Here is a 26675-nt window from a genome sequence, read left to right on the forward strand (position 1 = left end):
CCGACGTTAATTGTAATTTTACTGAATTTACATTTACCCTTAGCCAGCAGTCTTAAATTTTCCTCAGTGTCACCTGCTCTGGCCCCTGGAAGACAGTTGACTATGGTTGCTGGTGTCTCTACCTTCATATGTCTCAGAACAGAATCGCCAATTAACAGAGTTTGATCCCCGGTGGGTCTGTCGCCGAGTGGGGAAAAACGGTTACACACATGAACAGGTTGGTGGTGTACCTGGGGCTTCTGTTTAAGACTATGCTTCCTCCTCACTGCCACCCAGCTGTCCTCTTTCCCCTTCTGCTCGGGGCCTGCCGGGGGGAACAGCTAGCGGGGCCTACGCTACCTTCGGCTGTACCGGCTACAGGGGCCTGGCTAGCTACGGGTGTATCAAGGGTGCGGAGCAGAGTCTCCAATTCAGTAATCCTATCCTTTAGAGGTGCAAATAAGCTACATTTATTACAAGTCTCATTACTGCTAAAGGAGGCCGAGGAGTAACTAAACATCTGACACAATAAGCAGTGCAGGAGGGACAGGTGAAGAGGCTATGCCGCTAGCAAGTCAGCTACATGCTAAGTTAAGCTAACGAAACAGTAAAAACACAGTAGCTGTGTCCAAATTCATGGGCTGCATCCTCCTGAGGACCCGGCCTTCGCGGTCTACGTGGGCCGGGTCCTCAGGAGGTCGGGTAGGCCGGAAGTAAATGGCAGTGAAATTGGACGGTCTAGCCTTCAGATTAGCGTCACCGCTGTCTCGGTGGAGTTTAATAAACTCGACCGTCTGCTCCTTGCTATCTAAAATATAACAGGACACTGGCGTAAATTCTCGACCATCTCACACTTCTGTTTAACCAGTTTTCTGTTTGACGTTTATTCAGCTGTGTGAAAACCAAGGAGGAACCCTCCCGGAGGATTAATAAAGTTTTATTTTATCTAATCTAATCTAATAACTTTAATTTCAGCCAAACCGATTTACTCACGAACAAATAAAACACTGAAAAAAGACAAACAATAACATTTTTAGGTTGTCTAAGTGACTTGTATATTATGTTTAACCTGAGTAGCGAAAGTCCGCGGTGATCTGAACATGATGTGCCGGGAGTTGTGCCGTTCTCGGCGGCTTCAGTGACCCTCGAGCTCTCTCGGCTAGCTATCGAGCTGGTGGGTAACAGACGTCTCTGAAAACGTCCAATCACTTTTGCAAATATGCGATGTCTTGATAAACCGAGCAGATATTTGAAGTTTACACACCCACATTCTCGCCTGAAAATATGTTAAAAGTTTATTTTGTGACCCAGAAAGATTAGTAAGAGTAATTTTAAAACTTAGTAGCAGCCGCCATTGCCGGAAACTGGAGTTTGGCTGGGCCGCGCTATGAATTCTGGGATATGGTGGGCCACGAAGGACACACCCGACCCATCCTTCAAATTCGGGGAAAAGGAGGACGCATTTGTCGGCTGCATTCGGAGGAGTCTACGAATTTGGACAGCCTTCGGCGCGTCGTTGTGATGTAATCGGCCTACAAATGCGGCCTCAGGAGGATGCAGCCCATGAATTTGGACACAGCTAGTGAGTGATTACTTTGGCAATAAATTAAGGAGTGAGTACACAGAGAGTGTGCTTCGGAGGAAGCTAGTGAAGATCATACTATCAAAAAAGAAGTTATCTAAAAGTTTTTAATTAATTGCTATGCACATATGCTACTCAAACACACCACTGTGTGTTGGAACAGGAACAGGAAGTGATACTAGTGGTGGGCAGATCGATCCAAATATTGATTGTATCGATACCAAGTCGACATTGGCATTGGATCGATACTAGCCTGGTGAGATCGATTCTTTACTTTAAGTTCCGCTCTTGTTTGCAATGCTGTGCTTTTGGGCTTATTTTGCTGCCCTTCTTGAGACTAGGCATCTTCCAAAAGTCTTCGCCTCACTGTGTGTGTAGATGCACTCACACCTGCTGCTGTCATTCCTGAGTAAGCTCTGCACTGGTGGCACTCCGATCCCGCAGCTGAATCGTCTTTAGGAGACGGTCCTGGTGCTTGCTGGACTTTCTTGAGCACCCTGAAACCTTCTTCACAACAATTGAATCTCTTTCCTTGATGAGAAGATAAATGGTTGATTTACATGCAATCTTAGTAGCAACAACATTGCCTGTGAAGCCATTTTTATGCAACGCAATGATGGCTGCATATGTTTCTTTGCAGGTAACCATGGTTAACAGAAAGAATAATGATTACTAACATCACCCTCTTTTTTTAACACATCCAGTCTGCTATTCTAACTCAGCCAGCATGACATAATGATCTCCAGCCTTGTGCTCGTCAACATTCTTACCTGAGTTAACAAGAAGAATATTGGAATGATCTCAGCAGGTTCTTTTATGGCATGAAATGCTGAATGATGAGATGCAGTGGAAATTTATTTTTTGGGATTAAGTTCATTTTCATGGCAAAGAAGGACTTTGCAACTCATCTGATAACTCTTCATAACATTCTGGAGTACATGCAAATTGCTATCATAAAAACTGAAGCAGCAAACTTTATGAAAACCAATATTTGTGTCATTCTCAAAACGTTTGGCCACGACTGTACACTGTTTATGGTGTCTTCATATTAGACACTATACAACCATCATCAGCTAAAATTCATATGAATCTCTGTGAGACAAGGTTTTTGTACAGTGAAATTATTCTGCAGATCATCAGAATGAAAAGTTAGTGGCCATGTCTGCATAGCCCCTTCTAAAAGTATGCTTTCATGACATTATTGTGTGTTGGGTGGTGCTCAGGCCTATCGAGACTGAGAAGCAGGACATTGAATGTCACCTAGCTGAATTTTCAACTAATCACCACCTGGAGGAGGTGGCTGGGGAGAGGGAGGTGTGGGGTTCTCTGCTTGGGCTGCCAGCCTCCACAACCCAGCCGCAGATTAGTGGAAGAAAATGGATGGGTGGCATAATTATTGCTGGGTTGTCTAACCTGAGGTCTGTTCTGTAGCAAATGCAGAAAAAAATGTTTTAAGAAAGCAAATAGGTCGGTTTTCTAAAGAATATGATTGTTTGCTCACACCAGGTGAGATGAGCCCTCTGTCACAAGTGGAGAGGTCAGTGAAGATGGTCACCTGCAGGTTCAAGGTCATTGCCTCTCCAACCCACATCCACTGCCACTGTACTTAAGGGAACTTGGGACAATGTTAAAGACTTTCTTCAGGCAGTAATGGAAACAAGCCATCCTTAAAATACTACAGCACACCAGCTCAGGTGTCTGAATGCAAAACAAATGTGTTGTTTGAGTTAGAGACTGCACCTGTGGCTGAACTATAAATATATTTACAGTGGTCCCTTGCTATAATGTGGTTCACATTTCGCAGCCTCTGTAGATTTTTTTGTGTGCAATTTTCCATGTTTTTGGGGGGGGGGGGGGTATTATTTTTTTTAACAGGGCATTGTGTTGTGCATCCTGATTGACTGTAGACCATTGTCAATCAATCTCGTGCCGTGTCTCCTGTACAGTACAGAATGCATTCAGCTTGTCAAATTTACATGAATCTTCGATCGCTGGCAGTGTGACTCTGAAGTGCTGTACTGTATGTTTGTAAGTTTTCTCCCCAACAAACACAACAATGTCGACAAGACGTTTTGCACCATCAAAGGCAACCGCGGGTGCCTTTGGTTTCATTCTATAAATGCTCCTGACTGGACTTATTTTTCTACAAAGGTTTGAAGTTTGAGGGTGTTTAAACAAGAGAGAAAAGTGTGAAAATGTTCATGCCTATCTGAGAAAAGTGTATAAGCTATGTAGTGAGGGGGTTTATAGCCTTAAAACATCTATAATAATTGTTTTTTAAAAATAAAGGCTATTTTGTGGTTTTCACCTATCGCGGGTTATTTTTGGAACGCAACTCCCGCAATAAATGAGGGACCACTGTATATCGATTATATCAGTACTGTAACTACAATACAAAGTTATAAGAAACCTAAACTTAATTTAGAATAATTAAATCTGAGACTTCGTTTCATTGTAAGATTAAAGTTTTAAATTGTCTAACAAATAAATATTCAGTTTAAATGTGACAATATTTTTAAAATATAATTAAATAACACGACAACGTGTCTGTTGTTCAGCAGAACAGTGTCCGGTATGTTGGCTGATTTACTTTTTTGATTTTTGAAAATAAAAGTTGGGCTGACTTTAACTCTTTTTTAAATTATCTTTGAATCACACATACAGTGTTTATATTAAGTGTTGTATTAGAAATCTCTCAAGTCCAAGGCTGATAAAACATAATGTGATTTTGTTTAAAACAGGAAATTAGCACAAATTGTTATTTTAATTTAGTAGAACTTGAAATGTTTGTCAGTGGGAAAACATTACAGTTTTTCTCAAATGCTAAAACACAAAAGCCAATCCTCTAAACCAAATGACCAGTTGTCTAAACACATTTACTAAATCTAGCCATCATTTACCAATATCATAAACACATGTCACATGAAGACACAATTCACAGAACACAATCCTCCGTTGTCATAAATCTAAACACATCTTTCCTTGCTAAAACACAAGTTGCAAAAGAACTCTGCTCATATTCTCAAATGAAAGCTCATGTGATGCAACATGCTTGCCACAGTCAGCAATATTTGAACACAATGAACACACCTGGTGTCATTCATTACACACAACGACTCAAAATTGAAGACACTTGTTGCTAATGCTGTGACCACATGTATAAAAGCAAGTTCAGAGTGCACAGTTTGCTGAAGATTCCAAACAAACACAATGGATGAAGGCAGAGTCAGGGGAAGAGGAATTCGATGCAGAGGAGGGAGAAGAGCTGGCCCTGGAAGAAGAGGAGCTGGCCAATGAGGAAGAGGAGTTCAAATGAGAGGAGGAAGAGGAGCAGGCCAACAAGGAAGAGGAGTTCAAATTAGAGGAGGAAGAGGAGCAGGCCAATGAGGAAGAGGAGGAGGCCAACATGGGAGAGGAGAAGGTCCAGGAGGGAGAGCAAGACAACCTCGCACCATCATTACGGACGAGATGCAAGCAACAGTCATTGACCATGTCATTGTCCATGTCATGACAATGGCTGAAGCAGGACTAAGAGTCCGTCCAAACCTCAGTAGGTTCACCGTGGCCACCATTATCAGGGCATTCAGACAACACAACAGGTATTGTACTCTATTGCTTTCTTTGTCACAATACAGTTTTACAAACCTGTGAAAGTAGTCTATTGGTTTCAAATCAGCTGTGACTGTATTGTAACACATGTCAATTGACAACACATGTTTCTTTCTTTAGAGTTGAAAGAATGCCACATAGAGGTGGGAGGGTTGCCATATTTACAGCGGCACAAGAAACCCTCGTTGTGGATATGGTTTGTGGGAACAACCTCATCAGACTCCGGGAGATCAGAAACAAAGTCATTGCCGATAATGTCAACTTTGAGAGCATTGACGATGTCAGCTTGGCCACAATAGACCGAGTTCTCCGGCGCCAAAAGACGCGGATGAAACAGGTCTATAGGGTTCCCTTTGAGCGCAACTCTGCGCGACACAAAGACCTACGTTACGAGTATGTGCAAGTAAGTATACATCCATGTTCACAGTACAGTTAGTGGACATACTGTGTTGCTCAGTGGCCTACATTACTTCTGGACAATACTGTGCTACCTGATTGACTGTTGTTCTGAACACCTGTGCACTTTCACATTTTCACAGAGGATATTACAGTTGGACGCGATGGCCAGACCTCATGAGTACCTCTTCCTGGATGAGGCTGGCTTCAACCTGCAGAAACGAAGGCAAAGAGGCCGTAACATCATTGGCCAAAGAGCCATCACTGAGGTCCCTGGCCAACAGGGGGGTAATATTACCCTTTGTGCGGCCATGGGTTCGGAGGGGCTTGTCCACCGGCATGCTGTCCTTGGGTCTTACAACACCCAACGTCTCCTCACCTTCCTAGAGGAGCTAAAAGACATCCTCCTGGACCGCCAACAACACCATCCTGGGCCCGCACATCACATTTATGTGATCATTTGGGACAATGTCCGCTTCCACAGAACAAACCAATTCAGAGAGTGGTTCGCCACCAACAGTGACCACTTTTTAAATGTCTGTCTGCCACCCTACTCCCCTTTCCTGAACCCTATAGAGGAGTTCTTCTCATCGTGGAGATGGAAGGTTTATGACAGACAACCATACACAAGAGAGAACCTCCTAAGGGCAATGTTGACATCCCAGCGGAGGCCTTCCAAGGATGGATTCGCCATTCCAGGGCGTTTTTCCCGCAGTGCCTGGCAAGAGACAATATAGCCTGCGATGTAGATGAGGTGATGTGGCCCGATGCAGCTCAGTGACATGATGCCGCACAGTGATTGTGGTGTGTGTGTGGTGTGAATAAAGTAAATACAAAAACTTCACACCCTGATCATGTTTTCAAGAGTACTGTTGTGTGCAATAGATTCTGTTTTTGCATTGAGTTGTGTTACAGTAGTGTACGTACATGCAGGATTTTCTATAGATTTATACTCTTCATATGAAACTCTCAAATCTAAATGCCTAATCCTCTGCAGAGATCTACGACGATCCGTTACTGTATAGTTTCTAAAAATATGCATTGGCAGTTATGAAACAAAGAAACTTCTCACAAATTGAGCATTGTGTTTTCAATTGTTTTGCTGTAGTGTGTAATGATGTGTATAGTGTTTACATTTTTGAAAGCTTCGAGCTGCTCTTTTGGTGTGAAAGTTTGAGTTTTGCAGTGGGAAGGTGTGGTTGTGTTTATGTAGCTTTAGAAAAGGGTGTTGTGTTTAGACATTGGGGAACATGGTGGAAACATTTGTGAAATGTGTTTTAGCATTTGAGAAAAACTGTAATATTGCTCACTCAGAAACATCGAGTTATTCGTAGTACTGTGTACTTGTAATACTTGTGAATAAGCTGTCCTAACGTGGTTATCTTAAGTTGGCTTGACTTAGTTTCTTTTGAGGCAACGAGTTTGCATAACTTTTCTAATTTATGGGAACTAATTAGATTTTACAGATGATGCTAGTTTCAGATTCCTTCAGACTTTGAAAGCAAAATTCTTCCTTTTAATCAAAAATCTCGTAGAAGCCAGGAGATCAATCTGTTTTTAGTTTTTCTGTTCGCTATTAATGCCTGTATGGTACCAGCCTCTTTCAGCTCCTCTCAACCATGACGTGACGTCATGTATCTGGAGCGTTTCCGGTGCAGGAAGGCGGGGCCTCGGTGTTCCTCAGGGAGCGAAGAGCAGGTGAGTCGCGCCTGCATACAGCAGCACGTTCTAACTTCCGAGAGCAGGACTCCGTCCTTCAGAATAAAATCCCAGCTAACAGCCGCTTTAAAGTTTTACAGTTTTCATATTTGTGATTTTTTTTTCCTGTTTTAATTATTTACATTTTTTAAATGTTTTATTAAAAAAAGAAGAAGACGGAAAGCGCGTCCAGCTGCCGGGGGTTGATTTCTGCTGTCAGAGGGCCAGCAGAGACTTTTTACTAGACATAAAAGAAACTAAATCCTGTTTAATTTATTTATTTTAACCAGTGGAGCTTATCTTTAGTTATAAATATCTTTATTTAACATTTAAGTGTTTTCCAATATTTTTCTGATTTTTGCTTTTTTCATATTTTAGAGAAATTACATCTTTTATTGAAAAACACATTTAAATAATTCTGAAGAATTATAACAAAAATCATTTTTGATAATGATAATTAAACAATCAACTGATTATTGATTGATTGTTTGGGATTTCAGAAGATTTAAATGATCATCATATCTCTCAGATCAGCTATAAAATAAAACTATTTTTCATTGTTTTTGTGAACATTCATAAAATAATATATACAAAAATATAAACTGACATGATGATATTTAATCGAGTGATCAATTTATTCAACCTTAAATTAGATGAAATTCTCCAAACTGAAGACGCAAAGGTAGTGAAGATGTATGAGTTTAAATACGTGGTGTCAACCATCCAGAGGAAAGTGAAGAGAGTGCAGGCAGGGTGGAGTGGGTGGAAACGAGTGTGACGGAAAAAGACAGGGGTCAAAGGGAAGGTTAAAAGATGGAGGGGAGACCTGCTGTGATGGAGACGGTGGAGCTGCAGATGTTCATATGTTCAGTAAGCAGGAAGGAGATGAGTCTGTCGGGGAGGCTTGGGTTTTCTGAGCATGTGCAGAGGGCTGGAGGGACAGGAAACCCCAAATTGCTCTCCGATGCATCCATCGGAGTATGAATGTGTGTGAATGTTAGTTAGAAAGAACTTAGAAAATATGCTTGTGTGAATGGGTGAATGCACAAGTTGTGTAAAGCGCTTCTGTTCTTGCGGTTTGTTGATGCTCGTCACTGACTCTTGGTTTTCTGGGCTCGGATATTTTATTGTGAAGCTCCCCGGCACCGGAAGCGGGACACAACTCCTCCGCTTGCTCGGGATCTTCCGTCCTGGATTCAGCCATATTCCCAGCGCTCCGCCACACCGGCAGCCGCCTCGAACTCTCCTCAAACCGGCCGTTATCCCGTGACGCTCTCCCCCACTCCCACGGAGAACTCGGACATTCTGACCCCCGCGCAGTCGCCCCCGGAGCTCCCGGAGCCAGCCCCGGTCCGACAAACCGAGCGGCGGACATGGAGCAGCGGCGGCCGACCTGAGAGTCGACGGTCCGCCCGACGTCCTGATCCTGAGAGGAAAGAGCAGATTTACCGGATTAGAGCCGGAAGAGGGCGGACAGAGGCAGGCCCGCAGGCTGCTGACCGGCGGTGACCCACGGTGACCGGAGGACTCTCGGCGACGCTCCGAACCCCGCGGCTCAAAATGTCGGGAAGCTTCTCCTGGAGCTAACGGCTAACGGCTAGCAGCTAGGCAGGAAGCGGAGCCTCGGCGGCGGATACACCCGGACTGAGCGACGCGGGCCCGGCGGAGCATCCTGGAGAGTCCGGCGGGGACCGACAGCAGGATGTCGGCGCAGGAGCGGTTGAAGCGACTGGAGGAGTTGCTGCTGGAGCAGCGGGCGGCCGGTTGCCTGAGCGTGGAGGCGCTGCTAGACCTGCTGCTCTGCTTCTACACCGAGTGCTCCCAGTCCCCGCTCAAGAGGGAGAAGCACGTCACCGACTTCCTGGAGTGGGGTAAGACCCGGGGGGGGGGGGGGGGGTGGAGGTCAGGTTCAGCAGTCTGGAGCTGTCCTACTGAAGGTCAAAGGTCAACCAAGGAGATCCAGGTGTAGCATGCTTCAGGGAGTTTCAGGTGTACGTGAGGTAGATCCAGGGTGCTTGAGGGGTCAGAGGCAGATTCACCTCACAGGTGTCTGAAGGCTCTCTCCCCTGAGCTCAGCTCCAGGTTTGTGGAGCTCCTTGAAAGAGGATTCTGAAGGCTTAAACGGCGTCTCCGGGTCTCTCGTGGTCTGACGTGGTCACATGACATACAATCAATAATCGAGGTGATCAGGTTTAAAGTTCAGTCAGGATGAACACTAGGATAATCCTCGCTTTTTCAGGCTCCGCCTTCCTGCCCTGGTTGTGGGTCCCATGTAGACTGTTAGTGTTTCCATGGTGACTGCATGTCGCTAATATCATTCAGTGATAGTGTAATCGATCAGCTGGTCTTGAATCAGCTTCCAGCTTCTGTGCAGCTGAAACACTCTGGCCCAGTTTGGCCTGGTTCAGCCTGTTCCTGTCCTGGTTTCTGTGACCTGGTTTCAATTTGCGATTCTGCTCTGAGTTGGAGCCGCTGTGAAGGCCAACTGCATGCACCGATGATGTCAGTGATCAGTAAGACCGATCAGGTCATGGGTGATCAATGACAGACGGTGTTTGGAGCTCAGGTGATGTTTAACAAGAAGGTTTGATACAAATATGCAGGAAGCTGATCAGGACAGTCGGTGATGAAGATGATGAAGGCATTGATCACCTAAACATGATGTCATAACCTAGACTGAGGTGTGTTATTGATCTGATACCGTCTCCTTTAGATCAGGGGTGGGGAACTCTAGGCCTCGAGGGCCAGTGTGCTGCAGGTTTTAGATGTGTCCTTGATCCAACACAGCTGTTTTAAATGGTTAAATTACCTCCTCAACATGTCTTGAAGTTCTTCAGAGGCCTGGTAATAAACTAATCATGTGATTCAGGTGTGTTGACCCAGGGTGATATCTAAAACCTGCAGGACACCGGCCCTCAAGGCCTGGAGTTCCCCACCCATGCTTTAAAGTAATCCATAATTGCTTCAGACAGCATCGCTCACACCTGTCAGTGTCTCTGAGCAATCACAAGGTCTTAGACTCAGGCCCTCACCTAAGAGGGCGGGGAGAGGATGCACTCACTTTATTTGTCTTCCATTAATAATGTATGACAAACCACTTTATCGCTAATCAATAACTGGCCTCCATCCGTTATTGATCAGTGATAAAGTTCTCCACCTGCTGCAGAACTAAAACAGGACCAGCAGTCGCGGTCACTCTGCAGACATGTCTCCATCAGTCGGACGGCAGCAGACTCGTAGACATGGAAACCGTAATGCCGCCATGACGTGGTGAATGTTTCTGTGCTCTGTTTCTCAGCCCTCAGCCTGTGATGTCACAGCAGTGACATCAGTCAGGCCGAAAGTGTTTGCAAGCGTTAAGTCAGGGCTCTGAGGAAGAATTGAAACCAGCTCAGCTCCTCTGCTGTGTTTCTATTCTGGTTTCTATGAGAGTAAATGTGAGTGACCCAGATAAATCTGATCTCAGATCAGATGAATAAATGATGAGGAGCTGACAGCATGCAGGATACTAATGCCTCTAACTCACTGCCAGACTCGGGTCGTTCTGTTATCCGGATACGTTTAACCAATGTTCCCTCTAAGCTGCGCGCATGCGCAATTGCGCACTGCTGGCACGGTCTCCGCGCACAGAAAATCTGTGTTGCGCACAAAAAAAAATCTAACCTGAATTGAAATTAAAATAAATACTTTAACAATTCTGTTTTGCAGTGTTAGTCAGTAAGTGACTGGCTGCTCCGGTATGAGATTAGAGCGATGCCACCTTATCCCATAGTCCAGCCAATGATGCGATTCACATTCGTATATACGCAGCTAATCAACGTCGTTGGCAGGCTATGACAGCGTCCTTATGTGCCGACACCGGTGTTTTAGCTAGCAAAGCGGCGTGGCTGATGTGGAGTGAAGCCACGTTAATGACAACGTGTACAACCATTGGCGATGTGAGCAGGACAGACAAAACAATTGACGGAAAAAATGTGGACTTTATACCAGTTTTTAAATTGTGTTGATAGGCCTCGTAAAACCAGAGTTATGATAAAAATATATGCAATGTTTGTTTTTTTCCTGAATACTATCGTTGTTTATATTTACTGCGGGAAGAAACGGTAAAAACGGCGTTTTATAGGGAAAACGCTCGAAAGTACTCTCTGCCTGTGAGCAAATATACTATGTGGACCAATCAAAAAATGATATGGCAACATGGCATTTAGTTGTTTAGGAAGAGGGAAGTTTTAGGAGTTGCGGCAGTGTTTTGAGATGTGAGAGATTTGCGACGTTTAGCGCAAATCTTGTGTAGTTAGTGTGTAGTATAGTCAATAGTTTTGTTGTGTGTGTCAGAACAATGAGGCGACTGCTGAATGTTACAGGTGTTACAGGAGTGATACATCCAGTAGCGGTTTTAGATACGGGCGACCCGGGCGGTTGCCCGGGGCGGCATCGTGGTGGGGGGCGGCATCACGGGCATCGGCAAAAAAAAAATTGCTCTTACTCATGCTGCCCCGACATCAGCCAGCGCATATTGGGAATTGCGTAGGCACCGGTTGGTTTTCTATCGCCCATTTGCTGGGAGTAAGGGCACCCTCCGTTTGCGAGGTGCGCCTGCTGCTTGCGGCACAGGGAGGAGAGGGCGGGGCGGCGGGGATTCTCTGGCTGGCTGGAGCAGCATCTAATAACCAACTCGCAAAATAAAACAAAATAAAAACAAACCAACAACACGAAAACAGCAGACATTATGATACAGACTTATAATTTGCACTGATGTTTTTTTCGAAATTCTATACGCGTAAAGTGAGCGCGAGAGCCCTCGGTGCGCCTGCTCGCTGCTGAAGTCAAAGTAAACTTTATTGTCATCTCCGCTACATACAGTCCAGTATACAGAGAGACGAGACGACGAGGCTGCAGTTACAGCAGTGCAAGTAAACAAACAATAAATATAAGAAGAGTAAGAAAATAAATATACACTTTAGGACCAGGGGTAAAGGGATCAATAACAATTTAAAATGTATATTTTATATTTTGTTTATTTAAAGTCTCACACACAACCCGTTTTTAAAGTTTAAAAAAAAGAGAAAAGAAGAGGAGGAGTGTAGCGACTTCCACAGTCGCTAGATGCTGGGGATGGAGCCTGCCTATTTGCCTGACGCGCTGTCAACTTCACGCAATAATGCGAGAGGTGGAATTGCTTGCTTGTTTATTAAAGTGCTTGAAAAGTTTACAGAGCAATGTGATCGGCTCGCGATTCAAACTCTTAAAACATCACAGCTCTAATGCAACAAGGGGAAACTCGTTGTGCTGCGGTCAACAAAAACTACGGCTACCCAGCCCTCCTCTCTGTCAAAATCAAACCAGTGAAAGACAGACTGACAACGCCCTCTTAATGTCACCGCTAGCACCCACGTGACTCCCGTTACACATCACCATAGCAACCAAACAAATGAAAACCCAGTGATCATTAAAATTCAATACATTTAATTATGGCTCCTACAAGGAGAAACGAGCAAAAGATACAGGTAAGCAGATGTGTCATTGGATAATGGCAGGTCATGTATCCTAAAACATTAAGAATCAGAATACTTTCTTAATCCCTAAGGAAATTATGTGGGTTACAGTTGCTCCAAGAAGAAATGGTAAAAATAGTAACAGTAACAGACTAAACTCCAAACAATATATACAATAATATAATATTAATTAGTCAGTGTCAATTGTTGATTTGTCCTGTTCCCATTGTATGACGAATTATGATGTCTGTTTGGTAGCTGTTTGCATACTATGCATACTCTCTCTCTCTTCATATATAGGGTCATATATATGTGTGTGTGTGTGTGTGTGTGTGTGTGTGTGTGTGTGTGTGGTGGGGGGGGCGCCAGAGGGCGTGTTCACCCGGGGCGCCAAACAGGCTAGGACCGCCACTGGATACATCTCCTGTTGTCAGGCCTGCAGGTATCAGGCTGTTGTTCTTCTTTATCTCATAGTGGACAGAAATTATTTTTTGGAGCGGCACAAATAATTTTTGTGTCATCAAATTTGATGCAGAACACTTGATTGTTCTGTAAATAGTTTGAAATGTTTATTTAAAACATCGCCTTGGCTGCATTTTTAGGTAAACAGCTGCAAAAACTTTGTTTGCAAAACTCAGTTACTTTTTTGAAGAAGTAACTATATAATTAATTGCCCAACATTGGTCATTATATACTGTATTTTGCAGACAGAGAGTTACAGGACTCTCTCCCAGACCACAGACTCATAATACAAGTCAGAGCAAAAAAAAAAAAAAGTTGTGTTTTCAAAATTGGAGTTCAAGTTATTTTTACTTCCAACAGTGTTAACATACTACACAGGTCATGAACAAGATTTTTTTTACATTTTCATTGTAAGTGGGCTAAAGCAGTTAATTAAAAGTAGTCTAACATAAATGTAAATGCTGTAATTTGATTCTTTTAATAAACCATGTAACTTGGATGGATTCGATGCTGGCGTGACCACAGTGCACACGTCTGATGTTGCTCACAGTGGTCCAAGGGACCGCTCAGGGAGTTTGTGTGTTCGCTCAGACACATGAAAAATTAGAGGGAACATTGCGTTTAACCTAACGTCAGCGATCAGGGTCAGAGGTCACACAAAGCTGGTTATCATCTCGCTGAGTTAACTCAGGGTTTAACCTGCAAGTTCACGTGAAAGGGGCAGAGCTGATAGCAGCTGACCAATTTAAAGGGACATTTCACCTTTCATGTGACTCCTCTTTTACAGAGATGCTGTCAAGTAAAAATCTGTAAAGAACCTAAAAATCTAAGTGAATAATGTGAGAGGTGAAACTGGTTAATCTGGTAATTTGTGGCACAGAGCGGGAAAACACAAGTTGAATTGCAGTTAATGATTTTGTCTTTGTTTTTAAAGCAACGACTGCACATTCGTGTCTGAAACACAGAAACGGTAACATTTCCTGTGACACAGACTGATGACGGAGATCAGAGTGGATGAATGTGATTGGTTGAACATTCCTGGTGTCCTGTGTTTGTAGCAGATCAGAGTCAAGTAGAACAAGATTTAGACATTTGCTGCATCAGCACATGAACGTTCAGTCTGAGCTGCTCTAGGTTCATGCACTGCTCTCAGGAACAAGCTGCACACTGATGCACATAAAAGAATCAGAGGACCGCTTCTGCTTTAAACTCCGAATATAACCTTCTCTTGACCAGGTCAGGGCTTCAGCCTCTGTTACCATTGTGATTTGATCTGGTAAGAAGTCAACAACAGAAGATTACCTGTATGAGATTGGGTTAGTGTAGACCTCTGCGTGCGTGTGAGATGACATTACCCCAGCTCTTCTGTGTGTTGCAGTGAAGCCATTCACAACCACGGTGAAGGACATGCGGCTGCACAAAGACGACTTCGAGATCCTGAAGGTGATTGGACGAGGAGCTTTTGGAGAGGTAAGACTTCCTGATGACCTGTGACTTGTCAGGCAACTAAAGGTGACGAAAAGGAGACGCGGCGTATTCATGTGTAGACAGAATAAATACAGACTCTTACTTTGTAAAGCACCTGAGCCCTGGGATTTCCTGTCCTGATTGTGTGTTTGAGACGCCACACTGTGTCGCAGTGGCTCGGAGGAGGCTCCGCCCATCCTCCTCTGCAGTCTGAGGGAAAACGGGAAGGGCTCAGATTCCAGGCAAACACAGGAAGTGAACGGGAAGCTGTTAGGAACACAAACTTGGAGGAGGAGGCGGCGCGATGACCAATCCCTGAAACAAAGCTTAATTTCAGTTAATGTCGCAGGCATTAACTCCACCACCTGTGACATCATCAGAGGCAGGGTAACCGAACAAATCCAAGTCATGTCATGTGTTTGTTGTTGGTGGCAAAAAAATCTATCAATAAACAAGTCAGCAGAGAGAAACTGTGACCCTGTTTCTGTAACCTGATTGGTCGGAAGGCTCCTCGCACTGTAGGCTTGGGGGTCGTCTCCGTCCTAAAACTGGATACAGCCCCGCCCTCCTCGCCTCACCTGAGCCTGTGGCCCAGAAATAATCCAGGGTGGAGATGGTAATCCAGGATAATATGAAGATCACTGTGGACGCTGATGGAGATCTCATATTAAACGTGCTGCAGCACACCACGATGTGATTGGCTGAAATATTGAAGTTCTGTTTAATGTGAACAGAGACGGGTTGGTGGGGTCTTATTTGTTATGAAGACAAGAAGTTTGACGTGATCGTGGTACGAGGGGACAGAGCAATTCAGTTCTTTACAGCATGGACGCAGCTTCCTGTGAGACATGGAGTGAAGACGTGCACACACATCAGAACCCACACGGTACTGTGGTATTTGTAGTCCTTTGGTGTTTGAGATCTGCACTAAGCGTCCTCTGTAGCATCTCTTGGGCTTTTGGGTAATGTGTAAAGCAGAGCGAGTGTCCTCGGCAGCCGCTGTCAGTGTGTGTCTGTTTCTGTGTGTGCGTTCTTCTCATACCAGAGGACAGGTGTGACACTACCACACCTGCCTGCTGCCTCGGGACATAAACACACACCTGTCCTCAGGTATGTCCCGAAGCACCGGGCAGGCATGGTTGTGACACACCTGTCCTCAGGTAAGTCCAGGTGAGCTGTGTGGGTGGGGTTCTGTCATGTGCTCAAACCAGCTCAGCAAGTGATGTTAAAGATGCACACCCGGTCACCATGGAGACCATAGCAGCAGCACTGCACAGGTGATACACCTGTGGGAGGCACACAAATTTGAAACACACACTGACATGGCATCATTCTGGACCCTTGGCACATAGTGCTGCAGGTGTTTGTGTTTACCTGTGTGTTCATGTTTCTTGCCCCCCTCTCTCTCTGTCAGGTTGCCGTGGTGAAGATGAAGCACACCGAGCAAGTTTATGCTATGAAGATCCTCAATAAGTGGGAAATGCTAAAGCGAGCAGAGGTGGGCTCCTCTTCATGATCATGTAATGTGCTGTTGTGACCTTAGCGTGCTGTGGGCATGTTATTGACGTGTCGGTATGCTGTGAGTGCAGACGGCATGTTTCCGTGAAGAGCGTGACGTCCTGGTGAAAGGAGACAGTCAGTGGATCACCAACCTGCACTACGCCTTCCAGGACGACAACTATTTGGTGAGTACTAGCTGCTGTCCCCTGTGGGACTGGGACTGGTACTGGTACTGGTACTATCTTTAACTTCTCTGTGTGTACCTGTACTGCAGTACTTGGTGATGGATTACTACGTGGGTGGCGACCTGCTGACGCTGCTCAGTAAGTTTGAGGATCGACTTCCTGAGGATATGGCCAAGTTCTACGTGGCTGAGATGGTACTCGCCATCCACTCCATCCATCAGCAGCACTACATCCACAGGTACTCGGAGTACTTCCAACTGTACTGCCTGTACTTCACACTGTACTCTAAGTTGTACTGGCCCCACCAAAGGTATGTGCCTCTGTGTGTCCAGGAAGTGTGCTTTTCCTGCTGCAGTGTCCTCTGGGAAATGTAGTTCCTTCCTGCTCAGCTGGCCTTTTCCTTCCTGAGATGGCTGAACTTTAACCTGCTGCTGTTCAGTCTCACACATCTTTATTCACACACAGTTTACACACAGTGAAACGATGGCGCTTTAAGGTGCATCACGTGACCGGAGTCAGATAAAACAGGGACGCACATCCCGCTTGGTACGCCTGGTCATATGTTTTAGAAATGACCATGTGGAGGTTGTCACAGTGAGTGTGTGATTTCAGAGACAGCCCCTCGTCACCGCCAGCTTCAAAACTCAAAACGGTGACAGCAAAAACACTCATCTGAAAAGGACCAATGGGTTCACAGCACAGTAGCGCCACCCATCTTTATACTGTGTGTGGTTAATCAGATCCTGCTGCGGCATCAGCTGACCATGTGACCTGTCTGCGATGAAGGTGACAATGACTAGCTGAATATGTTTTTCGTCTTTCAGAGACATCAAACCCGACAACGTCCTGCTCGACGTCAACGGCCATATTCGCCTCGCAGACTTCGGATCCTGTCTCCGCATGATGGAGGACGGCACGGTAACTGTCACGCTCCCATCGCCTCTTTGAAGCTAACAGTGCTCTCGTTAGTCTAGTTTAAGGTTAACCCTGGTAATCTTAGTGCTGGTCTTAATTCAGGAACTTCAATAGCTTAATTAAGTTAAGCTTGTTTAGTTCTGTTACTTGAGCTTAAGTTCACCTTTGACCTTTTCTGGATGACCTTTTGTAACCTCGGCCCATCCCAATGTGTCACTACAGGTTCAGTCCTCGGTGGCAGTTGGCACGCCAGACTACATCTCCCCAGAGATCCTGCAGGCGATGGAGGACGGGATGGGCCGCTACGGCCCAGAGTGTGACTGGTGGTCGCTGGGTGTGTGCATGTATGAGATGCTGTACGGCGAGACACCGTTCTACGCTGAGTCGCTGGTTGAAACCTATGGCAAGATCATGAATCATGAGGTCAGAACCATGGACTGTTCTGTCTGCCAGAGTAATTGGACTGTCTTTCAGAATAAATAAAGACACTAGCTGTTACAGTAATCAGATTACACTCTGTCAGGGTAATGATACTGTGCTCTGTAATTGGATTACTCTTGTCCTCCTGCCCGTGCTGTGCTGCTGTTTCCAGGTTACAAGTCTGTCTCCAGGCTCTTGTCCCACTTCCTGTTTTGAATCAGAGCTCGTCCCTCAGCGCACGCTCGCCTTTTTGTACAGTTTCCCGACTCTTCCTCTGAACGTATCCTTGTCTTTTCTTTTGCTGTTTCCAGGAGCGTTTCCAGTTCCCTTCCCATGTGACCGATGTGTCTGAAGATGCCAAGGATCTGATCCAGGGCTTGCTCTGTTCCAGGGATCGTCGCCTCGGACTTAATGGGATCTCTGATTTTAAAAGCCACCCTTTCTTCAACGGCATCGACTGGGACAACATCCGGTCCACCGGGGCCCCCTACATCCCCGAGGTGTCCTCACCCACCGACACCTCAAACTTTGACGTAGATGATGATGTCCTGAAGAACCCGGTGAGGACCGTCTTTATATCCTCAAGACCGTTTTACATAGGAAGCAGCATGCAGTGGGATCACCACTAGCTGGAGCAAGTCACGTAAATTTTATTCAACCCAGTTGAACTTTGACCGTGGCATGTGGGATTTCTCCCCGCCAGAGTGCTTTCACTGTGCTTTGCAGAGGGCAGTACAGTATGTGCTGCTCCCTGTGTGAAATGGCCTTCCATCAGTCTGACTGCTCTGAGACTCCATCAGTCTCAGAGTCACCTGGAGTCACAGGGCAGTCAGACTGAGTCTGGGGCCTAGGAGTCTCTGAGAGTCCCCGAGACTCCAGGTGACTCTGAGACCACAGGTTTTCCAGTGGCCCTTCTTGTCCGCACAGTCCTTCATGCTGACAGGTCTTCTCTCTACAGGACATTGGACCTCCAGTGTCTCACACTGGTTTTACAGGGCAGCACCTCCCCTTCGTTGGCTTCACCTACACCACCGACAGCTGCTTCTCCGACCGCAGCTCTGTCAGCAGGGCGGGGTTGCGTGTCCAGATCGAAACAGACGGTGGAACAGGAGGGGAGGAGGTGGAGGTTTTTGAGAAGAGGATTCGTCGACTGGAGCAGGAGAAACAGGAACTGAACCGCAAACTGCAGGGTAAGGAGGAGGCGGACTCCAGCAGTATTCCCACAGTACGCTGTAGGACTCCAGCAGTACTCTGTAGGACTCGATCAGTATTCCTGCAGTACTCTGCAGTACTCGCTGTGACCTCACTGTGTCTGTCCTCCCACAGAGTCGACTCAGGCCCTGCAGGCTCCAGCTCGAGGAGGAACTCTGAGTCGAGACAAAGAGATCAAGAAGCTCAACGAGGAGATTGAACGACTCAAGAAGAAGCTGGCAGGTCAGAGGATGTTTCCGTGGTAACAGACACAGTTGGTGTGGTAGCACCTGATATGGTCAGAGCAAACAGCAGCTCCAGCTTCCCTGTATGTTAGTGATACTGATCAGTAACCTGTGGTCACATCATCAGCCTTCAGCTCTGTGAATCACAGCAGTCTGCAGGCATGGAGTTCATCAATAAAAGAACTGAATAACGACATCGGTGCATCATCGCTGCCGCAAGCACATCCAGATACTTTTAGATGGATGGTTGTAACTGAGACCTCGGGTTTAGAGGACACTCTCCATCCAGATGTTTCAATCTGACTATGCTTGGAGCATAGTCAGCTGAAACCCTGAAACTTTATTTCCTGTTAGGTTTGTTTAACAGCGCCACTCGCAGGAAACCTTAAATATTTCGAGTTTCTGTGCTCCGCCCGAGCTCGTGTTTAATGTTATACAGACACGTGTTTATTAATACGTTGGAGCCGATGAGACAGTACTGCAGAAAAATCAGTTTAAATAAAGTTATTAAAGTAATGTCACACTTTTTATTTATTAAAATAAACCCTGCCCCTGTAATCTCAGACTCTGACAGGCTGGAGCACCAGCTGGAGGAGGCAGTCTCTCTCAGACAGGACTATGAAAGCTCCGCCTCCAAACTGAGGAGCGTGGAGAAGCAGGTGAAAAGCCTGCGACAGGAGAAGGATGAGGTTCACAAGGTACGCGCACCTGGCCGCAGGTGGAGCTGTTTTTCAGAATAAAGCCCCTTTTCCATTAGTACCTACTCTGATCAACTCGCTTTCCATTACAACCCAGCACTAACTGATGTGAGTGGTTGTTGTCATAGCAACATGTTTGAGCGTTCCGCGACTTAATTACTATGCAGAACGCTACAACAAAGGTGGACATCGAAGCGACGACATACCTGTGGCTTTTCGTCAAACTCGTCGGACTGTTTTTTGTAGCCATTTCCCTCGTTGCCATGGTTTCAAAAATGGCAGTTTTGATTTTTGTGAACAAGATGCTCTCATGATTCATGGAGTGACGCTACCGACCAGCCAATCAGTGGCATGCAGTGTGACGACGTCACATTTTAGTACCTGCTCAGATGGCTTGGAACCCTGGGTGAGCAGGTACTAAAACGGTACCTTACAGAAAACCCTTTAAACTGTGGCGAGTCAATCCGAGTAGTTACTAATGAAAAGGGGCTTAATAGTCATGTATTCCCAAGCTAATAAACCCCACACCCTCTGAGCAGCAGTTGGCTGACGCCCTGGAACGCCTGAGGAGTCAGACGAAGGAGTTGAAGGAGGCGCACTCGCAGAGGAAGCTGGCGCTGCAGGAGTTTTCTGAGCTGTCGGAGAGGATGGCTGAGCTGCGTTCCTCAAAGCAGCGCCTGACCCGCCAGCTCCGTGACAAGGAGGAGGAGATGGAGGCGCTGCTGCAGAAGATGGACGGCACGAGGCAGGAGATCCGCAAGATGGAGAAGAGCCGCAAGGAGGTGAGCGAGGAGGAGTGCAGAGCATCAGCAGTGACCATTTGTGATTAAAACCTTAGAGACGTTATGGAGGATTAGGGAGCGTCTGTTGGGTTTTCAGTTTGGTCGCTTTAAGTAATTTGTAAGTGATGATGATTGTGCACATGTCCTGATGACAGGAAGTCAGGAACAGAAGTGTAAGAGGTCTGAAGATGAGCCTGAGAGAGACAGACAAAGCAGGAAAAAGAGGATTTGTTTGTGGTTCACAAGTGAGGTAGAGCCGTCTGGGTATCGCCAACAGTGCAGCGTGATACTGTTCTCTTGTGTGGTTAGCAGTACAGCTCTACAGATTAAGAGTTTGTTTTCTGACTTTCTAAGTTGAGTTCCAGAGTCAAACTGAAAAGAACGGGAGGTGCACCATCAGTCCTGAGGTGCACCTCCTCGTGCTCACCAGCAGAGGGAGACAGACTGCTGTAATAAGCAGGAAGCCGTTGGTCACTCAAAGAACACTTTGATGTGAAACGAGAAGGAACCAAGCGTTTAAAGCGCAGTGAGCACATGTCAGAGACACGACAGGTCTAAAAGGTTTGGTCAGATCATAAGATGAATTACGATGGCTCCTTCATAAAGTGTTCGGGTTCTGGGTTAATGGAGGGACGCTCTCGCTGTCTGAAGGTGTGTTCTGACCACACCTTCTGTTCGCGCTGACTGTTGGAGGCTGTTCCTCTTTGTTCTCTTGAGCAGCAGGAAGTGGAAGCTTTGGGGTTTTCAGAAATGTTTTCAGGTCATATTAATGTCAGATTGCATACATACACAGTTCAGATCAACCCTGAGTGACGGTGCTGTGCTCTGATTGGCCGAACATGTCATTTAAAGTGCAGACTTCAGTAAAATGGCAGGAAAGATTCAGTGACGTGGAAAACACCCGAGTGAGCTCAAAGGAATTAATCTGCAGAGAGTGAATCAGGGTTACAGGAAAGGAGGCGAATGAATCACTAACCACTGCTAATGACATCACTTCTTGTTAGCAGGGTGTAAAAGTCATATAAACCTAAAAGCTGTGTGACTTCCCTATTCACCAACCGTCTGCTGACACTGAGTGGAGGGGGAGGTGATGGTGGGTCGACAGCTGGTTCCACAGCGTGCACACCTGTGTTGCAGGTGTGGTTATGAAGAACCTCATGAGGATGATAAGAATTTAATGCAAAAGCAGGAAAATGAGACTCATTTTGAGCAGCACTAGTCCGACATCATCACCCATCAGCTCAGCCTGAGCAGTGATTGATGTCTCTGATATTCAATGTTTATGATGGGACTGTGAGGTGTGGCGTCTTCGTCACTGCAGACACATGTTCATGTTTATGTGCTGTAATGCAGCTCTGCTGTGCACTCCACCAGCACACCAAGGCGCCTCATGTTAGGTCCCCTGCAGAGCTTCCCTCTCAGTAGGTCTGAGTCTCAGTAAGCTCCACCGACCCGCTGACACGCCTGCAGGTGAAGGGACTTCACTGCGGCTCTGCTACAAGCGTTCACTTGCTCTGTGCTCACCTTCAGTTTACAGATTTAAAGGATCCAGCCCTTCAAGATAAAAGCCTTTTGTTTGTGTGTTAGCTGGAGGCTCAGCTGGATGAGGCGCAGACAGAGGCATCAAAGGAGAGGAAGCTGAGGGAGCACAGTGAGGTTTACTCCAAACAGCTGGAGGCGGAGCTGCAGAGTCTAAAGGTCAGAGGTCACACACCTTTACACCCATCATGACCACACGATCCCGATTTGAGCCTGGGTTAAGCCAAACCCTGGCTGAACCGGTCCTCACAGTCGTGCAGAAGGGCTTCTTAGTTGTTCTGGTTCTGGTCCTAGTCTCAGCAGGGCCGTGGAGTAGCAGCGGGAGGGGCGGAGTTTCAGCAGGAACTATCCCGTCTAAAGGCAGAGCTGGACAAGAAGGTGCTGTTCTACGAGGAGGAGCTCCTGAGGAGGGACTCGGCCCACTCCTCTGAGATAAAAAACCTTCGCAAAGACTTGCAGGAGTCTGAGGGGGCGCAGCTCACCGCCAACAAGGAGCTGCTGCAGCTCCGAGACAAGCTAGACAAGGCCAAGAGGGACAGGTGAGTCCTGAACCAGGTTTACTGGCAGGTACAGATGAGTCATGGCCAGATCCATGCTGACCCAGTGTGTGTGTGCCCTCTCAGGCAAGTTGAGATGGAAGACGCTCTCGCTGCTCTCAAGAAGAAACATGAGCGAGAGAAGAACCTGCTGACAGAAGAAAACCGAAAACTGACGGCAGAGACCGACAAGGTGATACTCCTGTAGTACTGTTACTGCACACTTTGTAGTACTAGGAGCACCGCTGTGTAATACTGCTCTCGTTGTGGTTGTGTCCAGCTGTGCTCGTTCGTGGATAACCTGACGGCTCAGAATCGGCAACTAGAAGACGAGCTGCAGGACCTGGCGTCCAAGAAGGAGAGCGTGGCTCACTGGGAGGCTCAGATCGCAGAGATCATCCAGTGGTGAGTCACGTGAGCTGCTTGGACACCACCGCGGGTTCAGCGACACATTTTTAAGGACATGTGGTACACTGTGTTCAGGGTCAGCGACGAGAAGGACGCTCGAGGTTATCTGCAGGCTCTAGCCACCAAGATGACGGAGGAGCTGGAAACTCTACGCAGCTCCAGCTTGGGAACCAGACCTCTGGTAACACACACACACACACACACACACACACACACACACACACACACACACACACGTTTAATCCGAGAGTAATATGTGAGCATGGGACTTCACCTGAAGCGACCTGTTGAAGCCTCCGCCTGTCACAGGTGTGTTCAGACATCACTCAGTCAGAGCAGAACATTTTTTTCAATTTATGTTACAAATACTCAGAAATGTTTTATCCCTTCAGTTATGTTTTAACTTGAAGGCTTTTATTGTGAAAGAAATCCAGGAATGTCCTCCACCTTCTTCAGACTGTAGTACTGTCTGTATCTGTGTGTTGATTTTGTTTGTTTTGTTTTTTTTATTTTGGTTTTTTTTTTCTTTCAAACCTGCTGTCTTAGCCCGAATCAGGAGTGGCCACTCCCCCTAAGAAGCCCTGGCCTCCCATTGGTGGAGACAGGAGGGTGAGTGAGCTGGTCGCGATTTCCAGCCAGTCAAAAATCACTTTCTGGGCGAGCTTAAAGATGCTTGCATGGCTATTGGCTTGCATGTGTACCATTGATATTAGAACGCAGCCAGGCTTTACCAGTGCGGGTTCCTGACAGCTGTGACGAAGTCATAGAGTGGATCACACAGAAGCCTGGAGAGGTCAGAGGTCAAGCAGAGGCAGAGATGAGGAGGTTACAAAGAGAGTTAGTGTCTACAGTGACCTCTCGAGATGAATCCAGGGTCAGGACAGGGTGAGGGTTCAAGCTCTGGTGGGGACAGAGTGGAGACGAAGCTTTAGTCTAAGGTGGTGTCACAGTCTGTACTTCAGGGAGTAGTTTACTCTGTACTTGAGTCAGTACTCGGTCTACACATTAGTTTTTACTCACTGAATACCTCCAGTAGGCACCTGGGGGGGTCAGGTACTTCACTTCAGGTACTCTTCGGTTATCTTTGAAGGTTTTGAGTCATCTAGAATTTAAGCAGTGCGTCCTTTAGGGCTTTAAGTGGTCAAATCTTGATGTCATATGATAATGTCACATTTTCCAGCAGCTACATCGATGGCATCACATGTCCGGACATCACCTCACCTGATTGAACACTCATTGGCTGCTCTGATCGTCCGACTGCACCATTTCTTGCTTTCTGAGCTTTGATGTACAGTGACAATAAACAGGTGCCTATCCCTCTGACTCCACCCCCTCCAGGACCCCCTGTGGAAGGTGCGCCGCAGTCAGAAGTTGGACATGTCTGCTCGCCTCGAGCTGCAGTCGGCTCTGGACGCTGAAATCAGAGCCAAACAGCTGGTCCAGGAGGAGCTGCGCAAAGTCAAAGCCTCAAACATCAACCTGGAGAGGTCAGAGGTCATACCAAGGCAGACTGTTATCTTATCTGTGTACTGTGTTCACCTATCTGACCCATGTCTTTCTGCCTACAGTAAGCTTAAGGAGACGGAGGAAAGGAGCAAGGAAATGGTCGAGCAGATGGAGACCCTAAAAAAAGAGATGGAGGAGACCCGTTCACGTTCCGACAAAGGTTAGACAAAACTACTCAGACCATGTGTGTATGATTTTTAGGGTCTGAGAGGACAGGTAGGTTCCAGTGCTGTCTGTGGGCGTGTCTTCACCATCTATGTCTGTGCAGGTCTGAAGCTCCCGGACTTCCAGGACCCTATCTTTGAATACTTCAACACGTCTCCTCTAGCTCCAGACCTCACCTTCAGAGTGAGTTACCTGTCTGACTTTCCTACCATTCATAGTAACAAGCCCACAGACAGCAGCTCACAGGACAGTGATGCCATTCAGGTGTAGTGCTGATTTACTCAACTTCATCTTGCTTCTTTCTCTTTGTAACTTTGAGGCGTCAGTTTGCTCTGCCTCCTCGCTGTATGCTCTCTGGGAAGAAGTAAGTTTACCCTCCCCTCTTCAGACAGTGACCTGCCACCTTCAACCTCGAGTATAGCTGCTAGCTTTGTACTAATGACATCAAAAACCACTCGGGTCAAATTAATGCCCCGCACACCTGATCCGACTGACTATAAAAACCTCCATCCACAGAAAAAACTCCGCCCACACACAAAAAAAGCATCGCTTAGCTTCAGTCCTCTTAACCTCATATTATTGCAGTACTACAGGGTGGGCCATTTATATGGATACACCGTAATAACATGGGAATGGTTGGTGATATTAAAGTCCTGTTTGTGGCACATTAGTATATGTGAGGGGGCAAACTCCTCAAGATGGGTGGTGACCATGGTGGCCATTTAGAAGTCGGCCATCTTGGATACAACTTTTGTTTTTTCAATAGGAAGAGGGCCATGTGACACATCAAACTTATTGGTAATGTCACAAGAAAAACAATGGTGTGCTTGGTTTCAACGTAACTTTATTCTTTCATGAGTTATTTACAAGTTTCTCTTTGTTCACAGCCATTGACATGTCGAAGAGGTTAACACGTGAGGAGCGGATCGAAATTGTGTTGATAGCTGGTGAACGCAGTAACCGGGTCATTGCAGCAGATTTCAATGCAAGACACCCTACGACACCACCCATCTCCCATGCTACAGTTAGCAAACTGCTTGCTAAGTTTCGTGAAACTGGTTCATTGTTGGATTTGCCAAAATGTGGACGCAAGAAAACTGTCACTGATGAAGAAACATCAGTGGCTGTCCTAGCTTCATTCAGCAAGAGCCCACAGCGTAGCACTCGCCGCATGTCACTGGAGAGTGGCATTAGTCAAACATCCCTTCGGCGGATATTAGCTACTCACAAATGGCACCCTTACAAACTCCAGCTACTGCAGCATCTCAACGAGGATGACCCAGATCGGCGCACAGAATTTGCAGAATGGGCAAAACAAAAATTGGAACAGGACCCTCAGTTCACGCAGAAGATCTTGTTCAGTGATGAGGCAAACTTTTATGTGAATGGTGAAGTTAAAAAACAAAACCACCGCTATTGGTCTGACACTAACCCACATTGGATGGATCCCTCCAAGACTGTTGGAACAACAAAAGTGATGGTTTGGTGTGGTATATGGGGTACAACGATAGTGGGTCCATTCTTCATCAATGGAAACCTCAAGGCCACTGGATATTTGAAATTGCTACATGATGATGTGTTTCCCTCTTTATGCACTGAAGCTGGCACGTTCCCTGAGTTTTTCCAGCAAGATGGTGCACCACCACATTATGGGTGCCAGGTCCGAGCATTCCTAGATGAACAGTTTCCTGGAAAGTGGATTGGTCGTCGTGGGCCAGTTGAATGGCCCCCAAGGTCTCCCGATCTGACCCCCTTAGACTTTTATCTTTGGGGTCATCTGAAGGCAATTGTCTATGGTGTGAAGATACGAGATGTGCAGCACCTGAAACTATGGATACTGGATGCCTGTGCTGGCATTTCTCCTGCGGTGTTGATATCAGTGTGTGAAGAGTGGGAG

At 46.3% G+C, this 26675-nt stretch overlaps 1 protein-coding gene across 2 annotated transcripts in view; it reads left to right on the forward strand.

The window, feature by feature from the left end:
- The first annotated feature begins 8306 nt into the window (after positions 1–8306).
- Positions 8307–26675, forward strand: part of cdc42bpb (CDC42 binding protein kinase beta (DMPK-like)) — a 28335-nt gene continuing 9966 nt past the window's right edge. Inside the window, exons 1-22 of one of the 2 annotated variants that reach the window (XM_063496001.2) lie at positions 8316–9135; positions 14600–14691; positions 16103–16186; positions 16278–16373; positions 16463–16611; positions 17198–17291; positions 17511–17711; positions 18020–18268; positions 18667–18898; positions 19035–19142; positions 19709–19842; positions 20382–20624; positions 22212–22322; positions 22458–22702; positions 22787–22892; positions 22980–23104; positions 23183–23288; positions 23654–23716; positions 24446–24594; positions 24676–24773; positions 24882–24961; positions 25098–25142. In XM_063496001.2, coding sequence (XP_063352071.1) covers positions 8967–9135; positions 14600–14691; positions 16103–16186; positions 16278–16373; positions 16463–16611; positions 17198–17291; positions 17511–17711; positions 18020–18268; positions 18667–18898; positions 19035–19142; positions 19709–19842; positions 20382–20624; positions 22212–22322; positions 22458–22702; positions 22787–22892; positions 22980–23104; positions 23183–23288; positions 23654–23716; positions 24446–24594; positions 24676–24773; positions 24882–24961; positions 25098–25142 — 2979 coding nt within the window. In that variant the 5' untranslated portion in view covers positions 8316–8966. Of the gene's footprint in view, positions 9136–14599; positions 14692–16102; positions 16187–16277; positions 16374–16462; positions 16612–17197; positions 17292–17510; positions 17712–18019; positions 18269–18666; positions 18899–19034; positions 19143–19708; positions 19843–20381; positions 20625–22211; positions 22323–22457; positions 22703–22786; positions 22893–22979; positions 23105–23182; positions 23289–23653; positions 23717–24445; positions 24595–24675; positions 24774–24881; positions 24962–25097; positions 25143–26675 lie in introns of both variants that reach the window. The other variant, XM_063496002.2, reaches the window with a different exon arrangement.

Source organism: Pelmatolapia mariae, linkage group LG15 (genome assembly GCF_036321145.2).
Source record: "Pelmatolapia mariae isolate MD_Pm_ZW linkage group LG15, Pm_UMD_F_2, whole genome shotgun sequence".
NCBI classification, from domain to species: domain Eukaryota; kingdom Metazoa; phylum Chordata; class Actinopteri; order Cichliformes; family Cichlidae; genus Pelmatolapia; species Pelmatolapia mariae.